This window comes from Furipterus horrens, unplaced genomic scaffold, assembly GCF_987537825.1.
Source record: "Furipterus horrens unplaced genomic scaffold, mFurHor1.1.pri manual_scaffold_1, whole genome shotgun sequence".
In the NCBI taxonomy this organism is placed as follows: domain Eukaryota; kingdom Metazoa; phylum Chordata; class Mammalia; order Chiroptera; family Furipteridae; genus Furipterus; species Furipterus horrens.
The window spans coordinates 95,886,677-95,909,366 of NW_028327171.1; the positions used below are offsets into that span (position 1 = coordinate 95,886,677).

At 37.3% G+C, this 22,690-nt stretch overlaps 1 protein-coding gene across 1 annotated transcript in view; it reads right to left on the reverse strand.

Annotated features, from left to right (window-relative positions):
- Nucleotides 1–22,690, reverse strand: part of SLC9C1 (solute carrier family 9 member C1) — a 132,511-nt gene that overhangs the window by 84,647 nt on the left and 25,174 nt on the right. The window contains exons 6-7 of the mRNA XM_090286892.1: nt 10,461–10,622; nt 7,185–7,284 (exon numbers count right to left, since the gene is read on the reverse strand). Of these exons, the coding sequence (XP_090143018.1) occupies nt 7,185–7,284; nt 10,461–10,622 (262 nt within the window). The remainder of the gene's footprint in view (nt 1–7,184; nt 7,285–10,460; nt 10,623–22,690) is intronic.

Consider the following 22,690-nt stretch of genomic DNA (forward strand, 5'->3'; position numbering starts at 1 on the left):
GCTGGTATATATCATATTTTAGATGCTAAGATTCTTAAAATTGAGATTATGAAGTGAGGAATAGAACCAACATGAATTTGAGGTGAACTTACACATTTTATATATATATATATATATATATATATATATATATATATATATATATATATATTTCTTTTTAATTAGTTTTTCAATTACAGTTGTCCCATTCCTCCCCATTGCTCCCCTAACCCCACTGACCCCTTCTCCCACAGTCATATGCTCCCCCATTGTCCATGTCCATGAGTCATTTATACATGTTCTTTGACTAAACTCTTCCCTTACTTATCCCCCTTCTCTCAAACCCCTCTCCCCCCTGATAACTGTTATTCTGTTTCTTGTTCAATTTAGTTTATTTGTTTGTGTTGTTCATTAGTCTCCTGTATTAGGTGATATCATATGCTATTTTTCTTTCATTGCCTGGCTTATTTCACTAAGCATAATTCTCTCTAGTTCCATCCATGTTGTTGCAAATGGCAGGACTTCCTTCTTTCTTTCTGCTGCATAGTATTCCATTGTGTAAATGTATCACAGTTTTTTGATCCACTCATCTTCAGATTGGCACTTAGGCTGTTTTCAGCACTTAGCTATTGTAAACAGTGCTGCTATGAACACAGGGGTGCACAAGTTCTTTTGAATTGGGGTTTCAGGAATTTTTGAGTATAATCCTAGCAGTGGAATTGCTGGTTCAAAAGGCAGTTCCATTTTCTGTTTTTTTTTTTTTTTGAGATAATTCCAAACTGTTTTCCATAGTGGCTGCACCAGTCTGCATTCCCACCAACAGTGCAGTAGGGTTCCCCTTTTTCCACATCCTCGCCAGCACTTGTTGGTTGATTTGTTGATGATGGCCATTCTGACAGGTATAAAGTAGTATCTCATTGTGGTGTTTATTTGCATCTCTCTGGTGGTTAGTAATGTTGAGCATTTTTTCATGTGTCTATGAACCTTCTGTGTATCCTCCTTGGAGAAGTGTTTGTTCAGGTCTTTTGCCCATTTTTATTTGAGTTGTCTGTTTTCTTGGTGTTGAGATGTGTAAGTTCTTTATATATTTTGGAGATCAATCCCTTGTCTGAGGTATCATTGGCAAATATGTTTTCCCATATGGTTGGTTTCCTTTTCATCTTTCTAATGTTTTCTTTTGCTGAGCAGAAACTCTTTAGTTCGATGTAGTCCCATTTGTTTATTCTTTCCTTTATTTCCCTTGCCTTAGGAGATGTATCAGTAAAAATACTGCTACATAGGATATATAAAATTTTCCTGCCATTGTTTTCCTCTAGGACTTTTATGGTGTCATGGCTTATATTTAAGTCGTTGATCATCTTGAGTTTATTCTGGTGTGTGGTGTAAGTTGGTGGTCTAGTTTCATTTTCTGCATGTCCCTTTCCAGTTCTCCCAGCACCATTTGTTGAAGAGGCTCTTCTCACTCCATTTTATGCTCCCTCCCCCTTTTTCAAATATTACTTAACCATATAGTCCTGTGTTTATTTCTGGGCTCTCTATTCTGTTCCATTGATCTATATGTCTGTTCTTATGCCAGTACCAGACTATTTTGATTACAGTGGCTTTGTAGTATAGTTTGATGTCTGGTATTGTGATTCCTCCTGCTGTGTTCTTTTGTCTTAAGATTGCTTTGGCTATTTGGGGTCTTTTTTGGTTCCCTATATATTTTTGAAGTATTTGTTCTAGGTCTGTGAAATATGTCATTGGTATTTTAATAGGGATTGCATTGAATCTGTAAATTGCTTTGGGTAGAATGGACATTTTAATGATGTTGATTCTTCCCATCCATGAATATGGTATATGCTTCCATTTATTTGTATCTTCCTTAATTTTTTTCTTCAGTGCTACATAGTTTTCCAAGTTCAGGTCTTTTATCTCTTTGGTTAAGTTTATTCCTAAGTACTTTATTTTTCTTGTTACTATAGTAAATGAGATTTATTTTTAGTTTCTATCTCTGATATTTTATTGTTGGTGTACAGAAATGCCTTAGATTTCTGTATATTTAATTTGTATCCTGCTATTTTGCCAAATTCGCTTATTATGTTGAGTAGTTTTTTAGTGGAGTCTATAGGCTTTACTATGTATACTATCATGTCATCTGCAAATAATGACGGTTTTACTTCCTCTTTCCCAACTTGGATGAATTTTATTTCTTTTTCTTGTCTGATTTCTGTGGCTAGAACTTCCAACACTGTGTTGAATAGGAGTGGAGAGAGTGGGCATCCTTGTCTTTTTTCTGATCTGAGGGGGAATGCTTTCAGCTTTTGACCATTGAGTATGATGTTGGCTTCAGGTTTCTCGTATATAGCCTTAATTTCATTGAGGTATGCCCCCTCTATTCTCATTTTTCTGAGTGTTTTCTTCATAAATGGGTGTTGTACTTTATCAAATGCTTTTCTGCATCTATTGATATGATCATGTAATTTTTCTCTTTCATTTTATTTAGGTGGTGTATTTTATTTATTGATTTGCAAATATTAAACCATCCTTGCATCCCTGGGATGAATCCCACTTGATCATGGTGTATGATCTTTTTAATGTGTTGCTGGATCCTGTTTTCCAATATTTTGTTGAGGATTTTAGCATCTATGTTCATTAGCAATATTGACCTATAGTTTTCTTTCTTTGTTGTGTATTGACCTGGTTTTGGGATTAGGGTAATACTGGTTTCATAGAAAGAGTTTGGGATTTTCCCCTCTTGGATATTTTGGAATAGTTTGAGAAGGGAAGAAGTTAATTCTTCCCTAAAGGTTTTGTGAAATTTGCCCCTGAAGCCATACAATCCAGGGCTTTTGTGTGCCAGGAGAGTTTTGATTACTGTTTCAATTTCATTCTTTGTTATTAGTCTTTTCAGACTTTCTGCTCCTTTTTGATTCAGTTTTGGAAGATTATATGTTTCTAGAAATTTGTCCATTTCATCTAGGTTTTCAAATTACTTGCCATATAGTTGTTGTAGTAATTTCTTACAATTCTTTTTATTTCTGTGACAGCAGTCGTGATTTCTCTTTTGTTTCTGATTTTGCTTATTTGAGTCCTCTCATTTTTTTTTTCTTGTTGAGCCTGGCTAAAGACTTGTTGATTTTGTTTATTTTTTTAAAGAACCAGCTCCTAGTTTTGCTGATCTTTTGAATTGTTTGTTTAGTCTCTATGTCATTTAATTCTGCTCTGACCTTGATGATTTCCTTCCTTCTACCTGCCTTGGGCTTTGTTTGTTGTTGTTCTAGTTCTTGTAGCTGTAGAGTTAAATTTTTTATTTGAGATTCCTCTATGCTTTTCAGGTAGGCCTGTGTTGCTGTGAACTTTCCTCTCGGGACTGCTTTTGCTGTGTCCCATAGGTTTTGGGCTGTTGTGTATTCATTATCATTAGTTTCCAGAAAGTTCTTGATCTCTTCCTTGATGTCATTGTTAACCCATTCATTATTTAGTAGAATGTTATTTATTCTCCATTAGTTTGGATGTCTTTGATTTTTTTTCTTGAGTTTGACTTCTAGTTTCAAGGTGTTGTGGTCTGAAAAGATGCTTGATATAATTTCAATTTTCTTAAATTTTTTGAGGTTTGTTTTGTGTCCTATCATGTGGTCTATCTTTGAAAATGTCCCATGTGCACTTAAAAAGAATGTATATTTTGCTTCTTTGGGGTGAAAAGTTCTATATATATCAGTTAAGTCCATTTGGTTTAGTGTGTTGTTCAATGCCTCAATATCCTTGGTGTTTCTTTGATTTGAAGATCTGTCTATTGTTGATAATAAAGTGTTAAAGTCCCCTACTACGAGTGTGTTGCTGTTGATGTCCTTCTTGTATTGTTCTAGTATTTTCCTTATATATTTGGGTGCTCCTATGTTGGGCGCACATATGTTTACCAGAGTTATACCTTCTTGATGGATTGTTCCCTTAAGTATTATAAAATGTCTTTCTTTGTCTCTTTTTATGGCCTTGCTGTGAAATCTGTTTTGTCTGATATAAGTATTGCTATCCCAGCTTTTTTTTATGTCCGTTTTCTTGGAATACTTTTTTCTATCCCTTCACTTTCAGTCTGTGTAAATCTTTTGTTTTGAGGTGTGTTTCTTGTAGACAGCATATATGTGGGTAATGTTTTGGTATCCATTCCACTACCCTATGTCTTTTAATTGAAGCATTTAATGCATTTACATTTAAGGTTATTATTGACAGGCATTTATTCATTTCCTTTTTTACCTGTGTTCCTCTCCCTGTCTTTTCTTCTTCTTTTTCTTAAAGCATTCTCTTTAGCATCTCTTGCAATGCTGGTTTGGTAGAGATGAATTCTTTTAGTCTTCCTTTGTCTGAGAAACTCCTTATTTCATCATCCATTTTGAATGAAAACCTTGCTGGGTAGAGTATTCTTGGTTGTAGGCCTTTGTTTTTCATTGCTTGAAATATTTTTTGCCATTCCTTTCTGGCTTGTAGTGTTTCTGTTGAGAAATCGGTTGATAGCCTGATCATAGCTCCCTTGTATGCTATTTGTTGTTCTTTTCTTGCTGCTTTTAGGATTCTCACTTTGTCTTTGAATGTGCCATTTTAATTATGATGTGCCTTGGAGTGGGCCAGTTGGGGTTCATTTTCATTGGGACCCTCTGTGCTTCCTGGACTTGCATGACTTTTTCTCTCATCAGGTTAGGAAAATTTTCTGCCATTACTTTTCCTATCAGGTTTTCTATCCCTTGCTCCTCCTCTTCTCCTTTTTGTATTCCAATGATTCTAATGTTGTTTAGTCTCATGTTGTCCTGCAGTTCTCTTAAACCTTCTTCATTCTTTTAAAATCTTTCATTTTGTTGCATTGTCTGGGAATTTTTTTCTACATTGTCCTCTAACTCACTGATCCAGTCCTCTGCTTCATTTAGCCTGCTTTTGATTGATTCTACTGTGTTCTTCACTTCAGAAATTGTATTCTTCATTTCTTCCTGGTTCTTATTCATAGTTTCTGTGTCCTTTTTTATGCTGGTGTAGGTCTCTGTAAGTTCCCTGTAGCTTCCCTGCAATTCTTTGTAGTTCCTTGGAGTTTCCTGTAATTTCCCTGGAGTTTGTCATAGTTTTCTTTGAGATTGTCAAGTACATTGACTTTTTTTTTAATCACCATTCTTTTGAATTCCATGTCTGATAGTTGGCTTATGTCTAGTCCCTCTAGCTCTCTTTCTGGGGATTCCTCTTTTCCTTTCATTGGGAGGTTGTTTCTGTGTCTTCCCATGTTGAATTCTTCTTGTTTGTTTTTGTTTATTAGATATGTCTGTTTTGATTTCCCACCTTTTTGGTATGAGATTATTTATAGGGGAACTGGGGGGTTCAGTGGTGCAGTCTCTTTGATTTCCTGAGCCTGATGCTCTTGGGATGCCCTTTATGACATTTGTTTATGTTGTCTGGTTGTATTTCAGTTACTCTTTGGTGGATTCTTCCCTCTTGCTAGTTGATTGAGTGTCACTTTGCCCACCTTGTCTTGAGTTCTTTTGTGGAGATGCTGTTAAAACATAAACACACAACCCAGGCAAGAAACCCACACCCTCAAAAATATCCTCCACCTAACAATCCCACTATTGGCAGCAAATGAGCCAGTATCAATATAAATGTAGAGAAGTTAAGACTATTATACTATAGGAGAAACAGATAAAAGTTGTTTTAAATGTAAAAAAGATGATTTTTGAGAGGGAAGATAATAAAATAATAATAGTAGCAAGTAGGGTCAAGGCTATGCAAGACAGTTAGTAATATTTACATTGTATGTTTAAAAAGAGAGGGAATAATGCAGAATAAAGTGAGAAAGTGGAAGTGTATAGTATTAGGTTTAAATAGCAGTTATATGCTATATGTTTAGTGTGAAAGAAAGGCAAAACAAAACAGACAAACAAAAATTAAAGAAGAAGGATAAGAGGGAGAGAAGGTAGGAAATAGATTAAAGAAAGAGTTTTTAAAAAAGGAAGAAAAACATAAAATAAAATAAAAAGGAAGAGGAAAAAAAGGGGGAGAAAAAAGGGTAAGGAAAAAAGAAAAGAAAAAACAAAAAAGAATTTTTACTCAGTTCAACCTTTGTGCACAGTCTTTTTTTTCCTGGATCCACACGTGATGAAAATTCCATGGGTTTCAAATCTTTTCTGGCTGGCTGGCTGTGAGGAGATTTGGCTGGTTTCCGCGGCTGCTTTTCTTTCACTCGTGAGCCTGTTGCAACTTTCTGCTGTGAACCACACTGAGTTGGGTCTCTTCCCACTTGTCCTACAGCACCCTCCAGCAGTCCTCAGGCTTCTCTAGCAATGCTGTTCTGCTGGCAAGCCAGTGTGCATATTCCTAGTCCCTGCCCAGCCTTGGGTCCTGTCTTTGCTTCTCCTCCCAAGAAGTCTCTGTGCTCCAAGCAGCAGCACCAGGCTGCATCTGTCCCTGGCTGGCAGCATCTTACTGTTCACGTGTGCACACAGCTTGCCTGCCTGGGGTCCCCACTCAGTCTGTGTTTCTGCCGAAGCTCTCCCGTATGGGTCCCTCTCCCCAGCTTAGTTCCACTCCTTTTTGTTTAGTTGTGCGGCGGTGCACACACCTGGGGTGCAGTGTTGCCAGCCCAGAGTTGCCAGCCCTGGGAATCCCCACCTAGATTCAGTTAATGCAGCTTCCACAGTCTGGGCTGCTAGCTGTCCTCCCAAACCTCCTGCTGTTTCAAGGAAACTTTCCTATTGTCTCTCTTGTGGACTCTGCTTGTTCCAGCTCCTATGGCAAGGAGCAGTTTCCAAACAGATCCTGGCCAATGAGCTGGTCTGCAGCTTCCCCTTTGTGGTGCAGTGTGGCAGTGGCACCAGGCTGGGGGCCCAGCGACTCCCCAGGGCGAGCCTTCTGCCCTTTTCCACTTCGCTCCCACACTCTCTTCCCTGCTTGCGCTATGTGAAATCCACACTCACTCAACTCGTCTCCGTATTTGTACTCCAAGCCTTTCCATGATGGGAGCAAGCAGACAACACCGCTACCTACTCCGCCGCCATCTTTGGGCTCTGAACTTAAAAATTTTGACTAAAGTTAAGGAGTAGAAGACACAGGCAAGAGAGTTTTTGGAAGTGTTTTTAGTTCAGTAATCCAATCAGCATCTTACTTTGACCATATAGATGTAGATGTAGTTACTATTACAACATTATGGCTTCTAATGTATGGAATAAAGTGAAAATATGCTAACAACTCACTCAAGAACTAATGCTTCAACTCCTGGTCTAAAACTTGTAGAATTTAAAAGAAGTCCCATAATAGCCAGTGTAAAGATCCCAGACATTCCAAGTAGCTCACCTATTTTTAAAAAGAAATAAAGTATTAATATTATCAAGGATGAAAATATCTTGATAGTACAGCAAGGCTACCTGACTTGGTTTCAACTGGATAATATTTCAAATTACTACCACCACCGATCATCCTTCTTCCTTCTCAGACATATCCAATTGTGTAGTAAAGTCTATATAGGATATCCTTACATTGTTTGGCTTCAAATCATTGACAACAATATGGAGCTCACAAAACTCTTCATGGGCCCTAGTGAGGCTAGAGCATACTCTATAAGTCTAAATTTTTCATAGGGGCTCTTGTTGAATGAAAGGGAAGTGAGTTATTTTTTATGGACTAGCCTACTTCATATGCTTTCTTCTTGGGAGACAATAGGAAATTACAAACGGTTTGACTTTGTGACAGGTCTAAGGGAATTGAGTCATTAGAAACTCAATATGAATCTACTTTCCCAGTTTAATTTTGTTTTGATGCATGTACTACAGGGTACTGAAAAGCCTAAATTATTTTATATTTATAGAGATAGATATCAGATCCCATAGAACTTTGAACTACATAATATAACACCCTGGGAGCTCTCCTTGTCCCCATCTTAAGTAAAATTTACTAAGAACCAGAAACTCTGGTATATTTAAGAGGAAGTAGCAGAGATCACAAAGAAGGGAGCTCCAGAAATTTTTAGAAATCAAAAAGAGATATTTGGGGTCTTATAGCTATAAAATTGGAAATTTAATATAATTGGATCAAATACCTTTGAGAGGAATAGAGTACCCAGTGAACACTCATGGTGCTATATACATCCAACATGCATATACACAAATAAAGTAACATAAAAATCTACAGTGGGCTTATACAGTAATGAAGTTCTGTAATGGGCTGCTTCTTTCAACTTAATGTTTAGTAGACATTGTTCTAGTTAATAAAAATAACAATTTTTGTTTTAATACTGAAGAATACTGTGGCTCTGCCACTTTTATCATACTGCTGTATTTACCAAGTTGCCATATGTGTGCCTCTTGCTTTTTATGGTTTACTTTGTATTCCTTTGTTACAACAGTTGTATTCTAATTAATGTAGGCTTATTAAATGTTTAATTCCTGCACAGTAGAGAAAGTTATCCACCTTAAAAAAATTGTTTTGCCTATTCTCACAATTAATATTACCAGATAAACTTTAAAAATTATTTTGTAAAATTTCAAAATCAAAACTATTTTTGTCATTGATTCAGATTCTGATACATTTTAATTTGATTAAATTAGTATTGTTATCAGTTTTAGAGATGGAAAATTACAAGTTTTATATTCTTATTTTAGTCTTGACTAGAAATGGTACTTGAGCCAGACACTAACACAGTCATAAAAGAAGTAGGAATTGTGAACATAGGTGCTTTAAGTCAGTCAAGTCTTGGATAGTCATTGGAACTCGTTAGATAATGGTAAAATCTAGAAAATATTCATGATGGCTACCCTGAAGATACTAAAAATGTAAACTTTAAGCCAGGACAGAGTGAAAGTCCTTTTACATTAGATTTATATTCATTCTGTATCCTGTTTTCATAAGATTTTATCTTAGAAGTTTTCTTTCTAAAATATTTATTGGGATATTTTGACTTAAAGTTTATTATTTCCTTGGGTATAACTCCTAATATTGAGGTTATGCTTGCTTACTAAATAAAGTTAGAAGAAGTTATATTTGTTGGAATATATTTTTGTAGGAATTATGTATACACAATTAAAGTAATATATGATAAAGTACTTGTACTGGCTGATCATTTTATCACTGTCTATTAAATTGATCCTGTAACCTCAGTAGATTACAATTGGCTTTAACTCACTGATTAATTAGGAAACCTCAAGATCTTACATTCTGCCTTTTTTTCTATAGATGTGAAAATAATAAATCCTGCTATGTTAGCAATTGTAAACAAGCCTTTTTCTGTGTCAGTTTATTAAATTTTATAGTTCTCAGTAAAATTTTAAAACTTTCTGTTTAGGTCTAAATTTCTTGATAAATTTATTCCATGATATAACTTTTTGCAAGTGTAAAGAGTATCAAATTTTCATTATATTTTCTAAATAGTTATTGTTGACTTATAAACATCCTACTGACTTTTTTTTGTATATTAACTTCATATCAAGCTATTAAAAAGCATTGCTGGCTTAGTTTATTAATGCTCTTGAGATTTCTATGTAATTTAAAGTATTGTGACTAATGTAACAATTTCTCTTTCAAAATATATATAAACTTTCCTCTTCTTTTTTTCTTATTGTATTAGCTAGAATTTCCAGAACTACTTTTAATCTTGGTTATGAGAATAGGCAACATTGTCTTATTCCTAAATGTAATGAAAATACATAGCATAAGTTGTTAACTAGGTATTATCACATATGCAAATTTCAAATCATTTGAAGAGCTGTCTGTAGAGCTGGATTGAACATGATTCTGAACCTGTAGCAGGAAATATTGATGTGGCTAATTTTCAATACTGTACCTGCCATACTTCCATGAGAAGAAAGTGGGTAGTAAATGGATTAATAATAGATTTTCTAACATGTAGCCTTACTTAATCTGTAACTTCTATTTTGTATTCCTTTTGATCTTAGAGTTACCAAAAAAAGTATATTTAGTTTCAGGCAGGTAGAATGATTATTTTAAAAGACCTTCCTTTTGTATAGTATTTAATTGCATTGTGGTCGAGCAATGTTTAGAATTTTGTTGAAAAGTTCTTGTAGTCCAGTTTATTTCTGTAAATGGTCTACAGGTATATGTAAAGGATATGCATATTTTTTTAGGAAGAAAAACTCTTTACATATCTTATAAGCCACATATTTAAGTTTTTATTTAAATCTTTTTATAGCTTGATAATTTTTGAAAAATTGATTATGAAATTCTCAGGGAAAGTCATGCCAAGATATCTCACTGCAATTATGATTTTGTCAAATTCTTCTGTCTTTAGTAATGTTATTTCCTTTATATGTTTTAGCATGTAGTTTCCTGTTGTATAGATACTAATATTTTTATCTTTTTAAATAGATTATTCTAACAAAAATATTACTTTTAGATTAGTTAAAAAATTTAAAACTAACTTTTGCCTGGTATATTTATTTTTAGTTTTTATCTTTGCTATCTTTATTTAGGATTTTTCTATGTCATTTAATTTTTGGGAAAAAAAACCCCTCACTTACAAATAAAAAAGATGAGGTACAGAATTGAAAAGCTGAGACTTATATGATTAACATCATCACCAGAAATAGTAGACATCCACAAATGAATTAGTTTTGAACTTAGAATTCCAAACAAGAAACTTGGTACATAATATGACAATATTTGATCCATGATGTTATATGCTGCAAGAAAGGGAAGAAACAAAAAATGGTTAATAGAACTTAATTTTAAGTGATGCTCTGAGGCAACTTTTCTTTTCTAATTATCTTAAAAAAAATAGCTCATTCATATCTTTTAGGGTAGATATAGGGTATTTTCATATTCCTAAACTGGAATTTTTTTCAAGTTCTGAAAGCCACACTTGTTTATAAAATTTAGTCTGTTTATTGTAAAAACTTCTATTTTTTAAAAAGTATATTTTATTGATTATGTTGTTACAGTAGTTCCAAATTTTTTCCCCTTGGCTCCCCTCTGCCCAATACCCCCCTCCCCCGAGCAGTCCCACACCCCCCTTAGTTCATGTCCATGGGTCATGCATATAAGTTCCTTGACCTCATCCTTTCCTATATTATTATTTTTAATTAATTAATTGATTAATTAATTAATTAATTAATTTATAACAATTCCTCACTCTGAGACTTAAGACCCCTTATAATGTTATAAAGGACAATGAGTGAAGATCTTGTGCTTCTCTAGCTGCTTCGTCCTACCTACCCTTGGGTCCAGAAATCCCTAATAAGAGTGAGGGTGAAGCGTGGAGGGTGGCCTTCCCACATGGGGAAGGATCTTGCAAACTCCAGGTCAATGGTGTGCTTGGTTTAACTGTCTGGCATCCTTGTTGATTTAGACAATCACTCAGGTAATGAGATCATAGGCTTATGCCCTCTTGTTCAATTTTGCTCATTTGTTTGTGTTGTTCATTAGTCTCCTGTATTAGGTGATAGCATATGGTATTTTTCTTTCTTTGCCTGGCTTATTTCACTAAGCATAATTCTCTCTAGTTCCATCATGTTGTTGGAAATTGTAGAAGTTCCTTCTTTCTTTCTGCTACATAGTACTCCATTGTGTAAATGTACCACAGTTTTTTGATTCACTCATTTACAGATAGACACTTACATTGTTTCCAGTACTTGGCTATTATAAATAGCGCTGCTATAAATATAGGAATGCATAGGTGCTTCTGAATTGGTGTTTCAGGATTCTTAGGATATAATCTTAGCAATAGAAATGTTGGTTCAAAAGGCAGTTCTATTTTTAGTTTTTTGAGAAAATTTTATACTGTTTTCCATAGTGGCTGCACCAGTCTGCATTCCCACCAACCGTGCACTAGAATTCCCTTTTCTCTGCATCATGGTCAGCACTTGATTTGTTGTGAATCTATAAATTGATTTGGGTAGTATAAACATTTTAATGATGTTGATTTTTCCCATCCATGAACATGGTATTTGCTTCCATTTAGTTGTATTTTCCTTAATTTCTTTCTTCAGTGTTATGTAGTTTTCTGAGTACAGGTATTTTAACTCCTTGGTTAAGTTTATTTCTAGGTACTTTATTTTTCTTGTGGCTATAGTAAATGGGATTTTTTCACCTAGTTTCTATCTCTGATATTTTATTGGTGGTGTACAGAAATGCCTTTAATTTATGAATATTGACTTTGTACCCTGCTATTTTGCCAAATTCACTTATTAGGTCGAGCAGTTTTTTCACGGAGTCTATATGGTTTTCTATGTACACTATCATGTCATCTGCAAATGACAGTTTTACTTCCTGTTTTCCAATTTGGATGCCTTTTATTTCTTTTTCTTGTCTGATGGCTGTGGGTAGAACTTCTTAGACTATGTTGAATAAGAGTGAAAAGAGTGAACATCCTTGTCTTGTTCCTGATCTCAGGGGGAATGCTTTCAGTCTTTAACCATTGAGTATGATGTTGGCTTCAGGTTTCTCGTATATGGCCTTTATTATGTTGAGGTATGTTACCTCTATTCCCATTTTGCTGAGTGTTTTCATCATAAATGGGTGTTGTACTTTATCAAATGCTTTTTCTGCATCTATTAATATGATCATGTGATTTTTCTCTTTCATTTTGTTTATGTGGTGTATTACATTTATTGATTTGTGAGTGTTAAACCATCCTTGCATTCCTGGGATGAATCCCACTTGATCATGGTGTATGATATTTTTAATGGGTTGCTGAATTCAGCTTGCTAATATTTTGTTGAGGATTTTAGCATCTATGTTCATCAGTGATATTGGCCTGTAGTTTTCTTTCTTTGTTGTGTCATGACCTGGTTTTGGAATTAGGGTAATATTGGTTTCATAGAAAAAGTTTGGGAGTCTTCCCTCTTCTTGGATTTTTTGTAATAGTTTGAGAAGGACAGGAGTTAGTTCTTTCCTAAATGTTTTGTAAAATTCCCCTGTGAAACCATGAAATCCAGTGTTTTTGTGTGCCGGGAGTTTTTTGATTACTGCTTCAATTTCACTAGTTGTTATTGGTCTGTTCAGGCTTTATGCTTCTTCTTGATTCAGTTTGGAAGATTATATGTTTCCAGATATTCATCCATTTCATTGAGGTTTTCAAATTTCTTGCCATATATTTGTTTGTAGTAATTTCTTACAATCCTTTGTATTTCTGTGGTATCGGTTGTGATTTCTTCTCTTTCATTTTTGATTTATTTAGTTAGGTCCTCTCTCTTTTTAAAAATTAATTATTAACTAATTAATTAATTAACTGGTATTTGGGGGGACCACCGCTCTGTAACAATTCCCCCCTCTCAGACTTAGGACCCTTTATAATCTTATAAAGGACAATAAGTGAATGTCTCATGTTCCTCTAGCTGCTTCAAGCTGGATATGGTCATCATCCTACCTCCCCTTGGGACCAGAAATTCCCAATAAGAGTGGAGGTGTGGAGGAGAGGGTGGCCTTCCCACATGGTGAAGGATCTTGCAGACTCCATGTCAGTCAGCTGTCCCTGGACAATGGCATGCTTGCTTTAACAGGTTGGTATTTTTATTGTATTCTGGGGGCAGCAGGTTTGGCAACAGGGTTAAAAGGCATCATTCAATCCATAATCACTAGATGACAAAGGCAGGGATTAATTTTTCAATGTCCCACATTAAGGGAGAAAAAAGCTTTTTTGGAGGAAGGTGTGCAAGGCTCGACACCCCTGTCCAGAACCCTTTTGCCCACTATACTTAGTTTGGGCTGAGGGGAATATTTTAGGTTTCTCTCCTCTCAGACCTTTGAGCCTTTTCTGTCCAAGCCATTAGGATAGAAAAGAGAAACATTTTAATATGAAGCCCACAGACCACCCCATACTTCACCAACACAGCCATTTAGTTCAGGCAAACCGTTGAGTCTCAGGAGGCAGTGATGCAGACAGGATTAAGTGAGGCCTATTCGGACAGACAGCCACTCAGGTAATGAGACCATAGGCTTATGCCCTATGTAAACAGAACACGGATGTTAATTTACGCAACATAATTCACAAACCGGTCTCTAAATCTGCAAGACTGTCTTATTGGAAAGACATCCAGTTTCAAGGCATTAGACATTCTTCTTGCCTATAAATTAAGCATCTTTGATGATGTTACAGACCTAGTTTCACTTTTAAATGAAAACAAACTTTAAATGAAAATAAACTTTAAAGACAGTTAGCTGCACTACTTTATAGTCTACCACTGAACTTTGTGACTTTCCTTGAATCATGATTTTTCTTCTTAAGATTACCCTCCTTGTCATTAAAGGGACTGCATTAAGTCCACTTTTAATTTATCCTGTTCATTTGCATAAACACAACAAGAGCAGCAAATGATCACATATGATCTCTAAGTCTGCTTTGCTGGAACTTACACAAGAAAACTTCAGGATGACTTTCACTCTGCCCTTTAGGACACAGAAGCTGAGCCACATGCCTGCCATTCAGCCTTGGCTGTAAACACTTGTCTTTTCCAAGTCCTTTGGGTTTTCCATTGTGCCTTAAGGTCCCTTCTAGCCATCTTTCAGGAAAGCAACCTTCGTTCCTTCCCTGGAAAAATTGCCATGAACCGCACAACCAACAAAGATACCAGGCCTTTTTCTCATGGGCTTTAATTACCTTTGAAAGTCAATTCCAGTTCCTCAGGACTTTTTGGTAACAACCAGACCCCAAGCATGCCTCCTTTAGGCATGACATTCCAGTCAAAGACTTGGTCAACAAAAACCTCTATAACAACTGGTCTTATTAATTTTATGCAAAGAACCTCATATCATTACTTATTTCTTCAGTATGCCAAATTCTGGAGGGATCAGGTAGGGAGAAAAATATAGTGTGAAGGAAACTCCTTGTTCTTCTAATAATTACTAAAATTGCATTTCCCTGCTTTACATTTTCTTGTGTTCACTTTCCAATATGTGAGGTTTGTTTTTTTTTTTGGAGGGGAAGGAGAGATTTGCTGGTTCATTTATTAATTTATTTTAATTCCATCATTTTTCCCCCACTAAATATTTTTGTTTCTTTGTTTTTCTATTACAGTTGTCCCACTTTTTTCCCCCATTGCTTGCCTGCACCCTGCCCATCGCTTCTCCCACAGTCAGTCCCAAACCAGTTGTTCATGTCCATGGGTCATTTATACATGTTCTTTGACTAAATCCTTCTCCTTCTACCGCCTTCTCCCCCTCCCACTCCCCCCTTGTCGCTGTTAATCTGCTTCTTGTTTACATCCCTCTGGTTCAATTTTCCTTGTTTGTTTGTATTGTTCATTAGTCTTCTGTAATAGGTGATAGCATATGGTATTTTTCTTTAATTGCCTGACTTATTTTGCTAAGCACAATTTTCTCTAGTTCCATTCATGTTGTTGGAAAATGTAGAAGTTCCTTCTTTCTTTCTGCTACATAGTGCTCCATTGTGTAAGTGTACCACAGTTTTTTGATCCACTCATCTACAGATGAGTACTTAGGTAATTTCCAGCACGTGGCTATTATAAATAGTGCTGCTATGAAATAGGGGTGCATAGGTGCTTCTAAATTGGTGTTTCAGGATTCTTTGGAAATAATCCTAGCACTGGAAATGCTGGGTCAAAAGGCAGTTCCGGTTTTAGTTTTTTTGAGAAAATTCCATACTATTTTCCATAGTGGCCGCACCACTCTACATTCCTACCAGCCGTGCACTAGGGCTCCCTTTTCTCTGCATCCTCGCCAGCACATATTTTTTGTTGATTTGTTGATGATGGCCATTCTGACTGGTGTGAGGTGGTATCTCATTTTGGTTTTTATTTGCATCTCTCTGATGGCTAGTGATGTTGAGCATTCTTTCATATGTCTATGGACCCTCTATATGTCTTCTTTGGAGAAGTGTTTGTTCAGGTCCTTTGCTCATTTTTAAATTGGGTTGTCTGTCTTCTTGGTGTTGAGTTGTATAAGTTCTTTATATATTTTGGAGATCAATCTCTTGTCTGACGTATCATTGGCAAATATATTTTCCCCTATGGTTGGTTCTCTTTTCTTCTTGCTGCTGTTTTCTTTTGCTGAGCAGAAACTCTTCAGTTGATGTAGTCCTATTTGTTTATTTTTTCCTTTATTTCCTTTGCCTTATGAGATGCATCGGTGAAAATATTGCTACATGAAATAGCTGAAATTTTCCTGCCTATGTTTTACTCTAGGACTTTTATGGTGTCATGGCTTACATTTAAGTCTTTGATCTATCTTGACTTTATTCTGGTATGGTGTAAGTTGATGGTCTACTTTGTTCTAGGTATGTGAAATATGTTATTGGTATTTAAATAGGAGTTGCATTGAATCTATAAATTGTTTTGGGTAGTATGGACATTTCTGATTTTATTTATTTGGGTACTCTCTCTTTTTACCTTGATGAGCCTGGTTAAAGGCTTGTCATTTTTGTTTATCTTTTCAAAGAACCAGCCCCTCGTTTTGTTGATCTTTAGAATTGTTTGTTTAGTCTTTTTTTTTAATGTGTTTTATTGATTATAATATTACATTTGTGCCAATTTCCCTTCCCTCTGCTCCCCTCCACCCGGTGGCCCCCCTCCCTCCAGTTGTCCCCCCCTTTTAGATCATGTCCATTAGTTGTGCATACAGTTCTTCTCAACCTCTCTCTGTCTATTCCATTCCCTCCTACCATGATCCTTAATTCCTATATCATCTCCCTCCCTCTCCCCATTCCCCCTCCCTGTTGACCTCCCCCCAATATGTTCCCCGTATCTATAGTTCTTTTTCCACTCTCGTTGCCTGTTTAGTTTGCCTTTGTTTCATTTCCCTAGCTTCTGTTGTTTCTTGTGATGCAGTTTTCATTTTAGATTTCATTGTCTTGATCCTCCTTTTTTTAAACCAGTCCCTTTAACATCTCATATAACAGTGGTTTGGATCTAATGAACTCTTTCAGTTTTATTTTGTCCTGGAAACACTTTCTCTGTCCTTCTATTCTGAATGACAATTTCGCTGGATAGAGTATTCGTGGTTGTAGGTTTTGGATTTTCATTACTTTGAATATTTCTTGCCAGTCCCTTCTTGCCTGCAGGGTTTCCCTTGAGAAGTCAGCTGATAGTCTAATTGGGACCCCTTTGTACATAATTCTTTCCTTCTCTCTTGCTGCTTTTAAGATTCTCTCTTTATCTTTAATTTTTGACATTTTGATTATAATGTGTCTTGGAGTGGTTCTCCCTGGGTCCAGTTTTTTTGGAACTCTCTGTGCTTCCTGGACCTGTAAGTCTATTTCCTTCCTCAAGTCTGGGAAGTTCTCCTTTATTATATTTTCACTCAATTTTTCAAGTTCTAGTTTATCTTCCTCACTCTCTGGCAAACCAATGATTCTTATGTTGGGCCTTTTATAGCTGTCCCAGAGGTTTCTGATCCTCTCATTGTTGCTTCCCATTTCCTCTCTCTGCATTGGTTGACTGCTTGTTCCTTCTCCATATTCCAGTTTGTTGAAATGAACTCTGGATTTTTTTTCCTCACCATCCGTCTTGTATGTGGTTTTGTTCCTTTCATTATGAGTGTTTTTCGCTTCTTTCTCATCTTTTTCCAGATCTTTTGTGAATTCTGTAAGCCACCTGATAACAATGGCCCAGAACTGAGCCTCTGACAGGTTTCTTATCTGTTCATCTGTCAGGTTCTCCATCTGTTGCCTGGTGAGCTGTGCCACCGGAATTTCTATAGTTGTCTGCCTCATTTTGACAGATGCGTTTTGTTTTCTTGGGCCGGCTGTAGGGGGCAGTGCCTGTGTACTCGTAATGACCCAGCGACCGGCGCCGTTTGGGAACCTTTCTTGTTGTGCCGTGGTGCTTTGTCGTCACAATCCTGCGCCCGGTGCCTGTCCGCGACCTATTTCGCAGCCCTGTGGCGCTTTCTTTGGGGGCGGGGGTCCAAGATGGATTCACACAGTTATTCTGCTAGGAGACCGGGATCCGTCCTCCCGCCCCCCTGGGCCTCACTGTTCAAGGCGATGTGGTGGCTGCTTTCCCCAGCGTTGGGGTGCGAGCTTCCGGGGGTTCGACTGCAGCCGGGATTGTTCGCCCTGCCGCTGTCCCAGGTGCGACTGCAAACAGCACCGCCCCCTTTCACTCTTACCTGCCCAAATGGCACCGCTGGTTTATAACTTCATATGTTGGGCTTCCGTGTAGTTTTATTTTCTGGAATTTCTAGTTATCCTTTGTTTTGAAGTAGTTGTATTCCTCTCTAGTTGTAGAGGGAGACCTAGCGTGTCCGTCTAAGCCTCCATCTTGGCCGGAAGTCCCTGTTTAGTCTTTATATCATTTAATTCTGCTTTGATCTTGATGATTTCCTTCCTTCTGTTCACTCTGGGTTTTGTTTGTTGTTGTTCCTCTAGTTCTTGTAGCTGTAGGCTTAGATATTTTATTACAGATTCTTCGATCCCCTTTAGGTAAGCCTGTATTTCTATGACCTTTCTTCTCAGGACTGCTTTTGCTGTATCCCATAGGTTTGGGGTTGTTGTGTGTTCATTATCATTTGTTTCCAGAAACTTTTAGATTTCTTCCTTGATGTCATTGTTAACCTATTTATTATTTAGTAGCATGTTATTCATTCTCCATGAGTTTGAATATCTGATTTTTTTTCCTTGAGATTGATTTCTAGTTTCAAGGCATTGTGGTCTGAAAAGATGTTTGACATAATTTCAATTTTCTTGAATTTGTTGAGGCTTGTTTTGTGTCCTACCATGTGGTCTCTCTTTGAGAATGTTCCATTAGCACTTGAAAAGAATGTATATTTTGCTTCTTTGTGGTGAAAAGTTCTATATATATCAACTAAGTCCATTTGATCTACAGTGTTGTTCAATGCCTCAATATCCATGGTGTTTCTTTGCTTCTAAGATCTGTCCATTGTTGACAATGGGGTGTTAAGTTCCCCTACTATGAGTGTGTTGTGTCTATATCCTTCCTGAAGTCTTTAAAAATTTTCCTTACATATCTGGGTGCTCCTATATTGGGAGCATATATATTTACAAGAGTTACATCTTTTTGATGAATTATTCCCTTAAGTATTATAAAATGTCCTTCTTTGTCTTTTTATGGCCCTTTCTGTGAAATCCATTTTGTCTGATATAAGCATTGATTGCTACCCCAGCTTTTTTTTCATGTCCATTTGCTTGAAATATTTTTTCCTTCCCTTCATTTTCAGCCTGTGTAGATCTTTTGTTTTGAGGTGGGTCTCTTTTAGATAGCATATATGTGGGTTATGCTTTCTATTCCATTCAGCTACCCTGTGTCTTTTGATTGGTGTGTTTAATCCATTTATATTTAATGTTATTATCAATAGGTAATTATTCTTTGTCATTTTCCCCCTTTGTACTTGTGTTCCTCTCTGTCTCTCTCTGTTTCTTCATCTTCTTAAAGCAGACCCTTTAGCATCTCTTGCAATGCTGATTTGGTGGAGATGTATTCTTTTAGCCTTCTTTCATCTGGAAAACTCATTTCACCTTCCATTTTGAATGAGAGTCTTGCTGGATAGAGTAGTCTTGGTTGTAGGCCTTCGTTTTTCATTGCTTGGAATATTTTTTGCCATTCCTTCCTGGCTTGTAGTGTTTCTGTTGAGTAATCTGATGATAGCCTCATCAGAGCTCTCTTCTATGTTATTATCTGTTAATCTCTTGCTGCTTTTAGGATTCTCTCTTTGTCTTTGAATGTTGCCATTTTAATTATGATATGTCTTGTAGTGGGCCTGTTGGGGTTCATCTATATTGGGACCCTCTGTGCTTCCTGGACTTATGCGACTTTTTCTCTTATCATGTTAGGGAAATTTTCAGTCATTACTTTTTCAAAGAGGTTTTCTATCCCTTGCTCCTCTTTTTCTCCTTTCAGTATCTCTATGATCTGGATATTGCCCTGCAGCTCTCTTAAAACCTCTTCATTCTTTTTCAGTCTTTTTTTTTCTTGTTGCACTGTCTGGAAATATTTTTCTATGTTGTTCTCCAGTTCGCTGATCCAATCTTCTGCTTCTCTACCCTGCTTTTAATTCCTTCTACCGTGGTCTTCAATTCAAAAGTTGTATTCTTCATTTCCTCCTGGCTCTTATTGATAGCTTCTATGTCCTTTTTCATGCTGGTGTAATTCTCAGTAAGTTCCTTGTAGTTTCCTTGAAGTTCCTTGTTGTTTCCCTAGAGTTCTTTATAGTTTTCTTTGAGCTAGCTGAGCTCATTGAGCTTCTCTATAATCCATGTTTTGAATTGCATGTCTGATAGTTTGCTTCCCTCCATTTCATTTAGCATTCTTTCTGGGGATCCCGCCTTTCCTTTTGATGGGGGGTTGTTTCTCTGTCTCCCCATTTTTGTGGCTCTTATTGTTTGTTGCTGCTTCTTAGACTGACCTGCACTTCCTGGATCTGCCCCTGGTGGCATCAGATCATGTACCAGTTTGGCCCTAGGCAGCCTGTTGGAGACTTCCAGGTATCTACTGCCTTTTCCTGTCTCCTTTAGTTGTTAATCTATTCAATCTCTGATCAACTGTCAGGCTTAAGCACTGAGGATGGGGCAGATTAATTCCTGGGGGTGGGGCTTTTGCCTCCCCTCAGCCTGATGCCACTTGGAGGGGAATGGTCTGCCTGCAGTATGGGGAATGAGTCAGCAGTGGAACCCGGCCAGCTTCTTCCTCAGTTCTCTCCTCAAAGTTACCACCCCCAATTCTCCTCAAGTGTCTCCAGTCCTCTCTGCCCTCCCTCTGCTTGAGACCACGGTTAAGTGGGTGCCAAAATATTTTTGTAATTATCCGCTTAAGATCTCTTTTTCTCCAGCTGTTTCTTTCATGTCAGCTAAAAACCCTGTGGCTTTTTGCTTTTCACAGCTGGATGCTATTTTACTTTCCGGTCTGTTGCTGAAGGCTGGGAAGCCCTGCTGGGGGTTTAGACCCTGCCCTTCTCAGAGGGAATCCCCAGCTGCTGAGCTGTTTCTCAGTCCCTTTAGCTGCCACCTGTGGGAGTCCAGCCAGACCTTTAGTGTCTTCCCACTTCCTACCAGTAACATTGTGATGAAGCGGCCTTTTCTGTCTCTTCGTGGTTATTCCAGATGAGTTCTCCACAATTGAGTTGTAATTCCAGATTGGTCTGGGAGGAGCTTAGTGTAGCTTCCACTTACTCCTCCGCCATCTTGGATCTCCTCTAGTGTAAGAACTTCTTACAGTCCCCATTAAGGAATATAAGAGGTCTGTCTGGAAAAAGTCCAGCCATTGTTAATATAATGATAACAGCTTTTTTGACATTGATGTAACCTGGCAGCCAAGGATGGTGGACAGAAATGCACATCTGTGAACAGTGATGACTTCACTGTACTAATCAGTGGGGAGAATAGACTCCCTTGAGTGAGCATGCATACTGTGTGGCCATTGTATTCAAAATGACTGAGTGAGTAGGACAAATTTGTGTCACATTTTGCATTAAGCTTAAATATTCCTCCACAGATGATCCAGAAAGCTGCAGTTATGGACAACTGGTGATGAGCAGTTTAATCATGACAACATGCCCACTCATGCATGGTGTTTCAGCCCCAATATAGCTCATATTTGATGTCCTGTGACTTCTGGCTTGTCCCAAAACTAAAATCACCCTTGAAAGGGAATAGATTTCAGACCATTGATGAGATTCAGGAAAATGCAACAGGGCAAGTGATGGCAAGTGTGAGAACTATGTGAAGTCCCAGGGTGCCTACTTTGAGGAGGACTGAGGCATCCTTGTCTTATGTACAATATTTCTTGTATCTTTTCTCTTCTTCAATAAGTGTCTCTATTTTTCATGTTACATGGCCGGATGCCTTTTGGACAAACCTTGTATATTGATTCTGTGCCAAATAGTATAATACATTTTGGAGATAAAGTAATGAATAATAAGTAGGAAGTCTCTAAATTCATGTTACTTAAGGAAATAAAGAAAAAGGGATGCCTCTGGACCTCAGCTGAGTGAATCTCCTGTATTGTTCTGGCCTGCCAACCGACTGGTTCCTTTTTTGTTGGGCACTTCATGTTTTACATTTTTTCCCTTGATAATAATGCTGAAGCATGTCTTTTTGTACATAAACTTTTTTGTACTTCTTTGATTATTTCCTTAGGTTCCAGAAGTGGAATTATGCACTAAAGGACAGTTGTTTCTTTGATATGGTTATATTTTGCCAAATTGCTTTCTACAGTCATTATGATTCCCTTCCCTGGAAAACAGGAAGCCTAAGACTTTGGTAGGCTTATTTGCTGGAATCAGGTGCGCCAGTGGGTGAGAAAGTACTCCTCATCTTTATGGTGTGAGGAACAGAGGAGCAGAGTTTGAGTCAAAGATTAGAGTGGGTCCTAGGGTCAGGAATTTCTGAAGGGTCAACTCCAACAAAATAGAAGGAGAGCAAGAACAAAACCAAAACAAAGAATGGCCAGCAGAAAATAGTAATAGCAGTCATGACAAAAAATAAGACTAAAATTTGAGGTAAATCCTAAAACTGTTCTCTGAGCTGGCAAAATGAAGGAGAAAGAATCCTTTTATGGGGACTTATGGGCAAGATGGAGGCCTCTAAGGACACACTGTTTCCCTCCACATCTAAGAATGACTACAAATATCTCAAAACTAGATACAACCAGAGACCCAGAACCTTGAGCTGCATGGAAATCCAACAAACAAAAATGTAAAGAAGATATACGCAGCTAGACAGGTAGGAGAGGCAGAGCCAGGGCAGACAGGATGTCTTGTGTCAGTGGCAGCAGCAGTGGTGGCAGCAGAAGGTCGGTGGTAAGCGCCATCACATATTTTTAAAAGTAGGAAGGGATACCTG